Source organism: Aptenodytes forsteri, unplaced genomic scaffold (assembly GCF_000699145.1).
Source record: "Aptenodytes forsteri isolate BGI_AS27 unplaced genomic scaffold, ASM69914v1 Scaffold95, whole genome shotgun sequence".
Taxonomy (NCBI): domain Eukaryota; kingdom Metazoa; phylum Chordata; class Aves; order Sphenisciformes; family Spheniscidae; genus Aptenodytes; species Aptenodytes forsteri.
The window spans coordinates 1015244-1019248 of record NW_008794624.1 but is presented as its reverse complement, the minus strand read 5'-3'; the positions used below and the strand labels follow the sequence as shown (position 1 = coordinate 1019248).

Genomic DNA, 4005 nt, shown 5'->3' with positions numbered 1-4005 from the left:
TGGCTGCAGCCCGAGTGCAAGTGCGCAGCGCCCGTCCACTGGGTTTGCAGCAAAATGCCCAGATGAAGAGCAGGGAGGCTCTGCCTTCTCCCCGTGGGCTTCAGCGTTCCCTGCAAGGCTGAAGCTGCTCGGGCAATGGCAGGGACGCTCGCCCACCTGGATTTGTCACTGTATATATTATTTCTTAGGACGGGGCTCCCCCCCGCCACGACTCGGGGTACTGGGTCCACTTGTTCCCCCCCCCCCGATAATAAATCATTAATAAAACCATCAGAGAAGACCAAATCCGTGAGGTTTATTTGTGGCTCCCTACTTCATGTCCCAAAGGTTACCAGACAAATACAAAGATCTTTACAGTTAGTGTTTCAGAAAATCTCAAGGTGGTGTGGGTCTTGCTGAAATTTTATGGAGGAAGCTCTGGGTGAGCGGGGGGGGGCGGAAGGCTGGCCCCATGCACACCAGCCCATCCCAAAATGGCTCTTCCCAAAAGCCCTGTGGAGATCCAGCCTGGTGCTGGTGCAATGCGGGCACAGATTGCGGCAGGTTTGGGGTAAATGCTCCATACAGCCCTTGGTGGGTATGCAACATCGGTAGGAGGAGGCCGGTCGCCAGACAGCACTTGCGTCCAGGCTCCTGCCAGCACTGGGCCAGCTCCAGCCCCACTGACAGCACCTGGCAGCAGCACGGTTTCGCATGGTCCCCAGCTCGCCCGGGACCCCGTCTCACCAGGTTTCTTCTACAGCTGGGGACCTGCCCAGGGGCTCCAGCCCAGCCGGGGGTATTTAGAAAGGAGGAAACCTGCTGTGAGAGCCACCGGCAGGGCCAGGAGGCACATCCAGCGCCAGCTGTTGGAGCCATTGGAGGAGTCATCCACCACCCGAGTTCTCAAGGGCTTCAGCGTCCGCTGCCACTGAGTCAGGATGGCATTTCTGGCACCGCTCCACTTCCCCCGTCCCACCAATCGGTACTGGTAGGGTGTGCAGGGGCCGAAGAAGACGGCCAGGGCCAGCCGAGGGTCTGTCAGGAGCAGCCTCAGCACGCTGGGCTTTACGCCAGCACACGAAGCAATTTCATCGGTGTAGCTGATAAAACTTATCTTCAGGTTCTCCCTCTCAGATGGATTCCTTCAATGGGACATAAAAGAGACAAAATCAAATAGCATCATCCCATCTCGGTTCCCAGCTCCACGGAAAGCAAGAGCTCTGGGCTCAGACACTGGCCAAGCCCCCGTCTCCGGGGCCGAGCTCCCTCAGCCCCAAATAAACCTAAAGGCACTGAAAGAGCCTCTGTGGGGTTGGTCCTCAGCAGTTATGCTGGGGCAGGGAATAGGCAGAAGCTTGTTTTGTCTCTGTGATCTGGTTGTGGCCTCAAAAATGGTTCTAGCATAATACTGCCATCATTGTAATGCCACAAATACCTGCGCTATGTCCTTTCTTGAGGTTCACAGGTGTGGATTTTGAGAGGTAGAGGAGTAGACATTCACAGATAAGACTTCCAAGGGGACTGGGAAAAACTGGGAGATGCAGAAAGCTTCCCATGCTGGGAGGGACTTCCAGGATTTTTCTGCTTGAGGCCTCATCTCTCTCGCAAGAGGGAGGATGTGTGCTCGGTCTGCTTCAGCAAATTTGGGACAGCCTTGCGTTTAGCTCCGTTTCACCTCAGACTCCCATATTTCTGTGTAACAGCATCATGTCTGCAATAGCTGGGACTCCTGGTGATAATCCCCGTGGCTTTGTTTTGTCCCAGATTTTCATCAGTGTCCTAAAAGGCAGCTCTGCCTTGCTGGCAGACCTAACCCAGCCTGCACGCCATCTGGCCCAAGGTCCCTTCCTTGCCCCTGAAAGCTGTTGCAAGGAAACACGTCTACTATCACCCGTCCCACAGCCTTGAGGACACATCTCAACCTCCTGTAAAATCCCAGTGCCAACAAGGCAGGACGTTAACTCCCACGTACATGACGGACGAGTTCCAGCCTTGTCTAATACTCATCTTGTCCTGTCAAAAAACTGCCACCAAACTGCCCCCACTCGCATGGCCTGGCTCCAGTGGGGTTTCTGGATGGGGCTTGGCCCTGACCCCAGTGCACTGCGCTGCCTGGATTTGGGAGGGAGAAGCCATGAGATGGCACCCTTAGTCTGGAGGAAACCAAACCTCCATCTTGACATGCTGGGAATGAGGGCATGACTTGGAGGCCTGGCGGAGGGGACCTGCAGGTCCTGGGTCTTGCTGTAAGCTGCTCCAGAGCACCCTGCCCTTGGTGTCTTGGTCCGTCATCCACGAAGGAGCCACAACAACATTTCCCTACCTCGCTATGGGTGGTGAGGGAATAAATGCACGTTACCCTGGCAGGCACATGGTGCATCACGCACCTTTTGACCGGTGGCTTCTTCTTCAAAACATCAGCCATCATCCTGCTGGCGGGAGGGAGCTTGTTCCAGCCTGAGAAGACAGAGAAACCAGAGACCTCCAGCAGCACCTTAAGCTTAAGAGTTCACCCCCTTCCCATGCTCCCAGTCCCTTTACCGAGAGCATTCATGCTTGCTGGTTATGGCAGTGTGCGTGGAGCAGCAGGGATATGGAAATGCAGTTGTGGGGCAGAGGCTACAGTGCTACAAATGGCCACCACGGGCAGTGGCAGGAGCCGAAATATGCCCTAGGCTCTGTGGACATCAGATCAGGCTGCCCCAAACCTCCCACCTCAGTAGATCCCCCCATCCCTGCACCCCGTCTCCCACCTGCAAAGATCCCTGTCACCCAGCGAGCCTGCATTTCTGCTCCCACCATCACAGAGCCGGTCAGCTGGACTAAGCCGATGATGGCCAATGTCGGCTTTTCCAGCTGGGGAGGAAAGATGCGTTTATAGAGGGAACGGTTGTCATCAAAGAGGCTGCGAACCGACTCTTCAAGGAAGGGAAATGAGAAGATGTAGCCCGTGGCAAAGAGCACCACATCGATGTTTTCTTCGGTTGTCCCGTCTTCAAAAACAGCAGAGCTTTTGGTGAACTCCTTCACATTTGGCTTCAATACAATGGTCCCAGAGAGGAGACAAAATGGCAGCTCTTCGTTGATAATTACCTTAAAGTTGGAGCTTGCAGGTGAAAAAGAGGACAGCAATGTTAGTATCTGTGAAGGACCCGAAACGTCTTTTGTAGCCACAGTTCCCCTCCAATGGTTTGCTATTCCACAAATATCCCCTGAAATTAAAAATTGAGCATTTCACGCCATTAAAACCCCCGACCAACTAACAAAATAGCCAGAAAAAGCACCTTTTGGTGGAAGCCAAGCCATAGTTCGCGTGGTTAAACCACGAATTGAACTTCCGAAACCTGATCCTCTTTGTGAGGGCTGATGGGAGAAGCCAGTCGAGAAAGTGGTTGAAGCGGGTGGTGCTGACCATGTCGAAGGGGAAGCCATGATCTGAGACCCGGCTGAACACCCATGTGCTGCTCCTGGAGCTGAGGAACACCTGAGGGAGAAGGCAGGTCTCAGCCTCCTGCTCAGACACCTCGTTGCCGGTTTTGCCCTGAATGGCAAATCCCATCTCCTGCACTTGGGAGCCAAGAGGGTTATCCCGAGGGAAGGAGACAGTGTCCGGATGAACCGAACAGCTCGTGGTGGCTTCTGCAATGTTCCCACAGCTGCTGAATGGCCATTCCTCAGGTGGCCCAAACTCTCCAGGAATTGCAGAGCTTCTTCAATTGCCCTCAATTTGAAGTGCTATTTATTGAGAAACCCGGTGGGCAAAGCTTCCTGCGTGTACCCTGAGCCACCCCGAGGGAAGGAGACAGTGTCCGGATGAACCGAACAGCTCGTGGTGGCTTCTGCAATGTTCCCACAGCTGCTGAATGGCCATTCCTCAGGTGGCCCAAACTCTCCAGGAATTGCAGAGCTTCTTCAATTGCCCTCAATTTGAAGTGCTATTTATTGAGAAACCCGGTGGGCAAAGCTTCCTGCGTGTACCCTGAGCCACGCTCCTTGGTGGTCCCTGGCCAGGCTTTGCACCGC

General features: G+C 54.4%; 1 protein-coding gene across 1 annotated transcript in view; it reads right to left on the bottom strand.

Moving 5' to 3' along the window:
* Positions 1-736: 736 nt before the first annotated feature.
* The window catches only part of LOC103894015 (dimethylaniline monooxygenase [N-oxide-forming] 2), a 5474-nt gene continuing 2205 nt past the window's right edge, over positions 737-4005 (bottom strand). Inside the window, exons 5-8 of the mRNA XM_009273320.2 lie at positions 3267-3466; positions 2736-3088; positions 2370-2439; positions 737-1124 (exon numbers count right to left, since the gene is read on the bottom strand). Coding sequence (XP_009271595.1) covers positions 737-1124; positions 2370-2439; positions 2736-3088; positions 3267-3466 — 1011 coding nt within the window. The remainder of the gene's footprint in view (positions 1125-2369; positions 2440-2735; positions 3089-3266; positions 3467-4005) is intronic.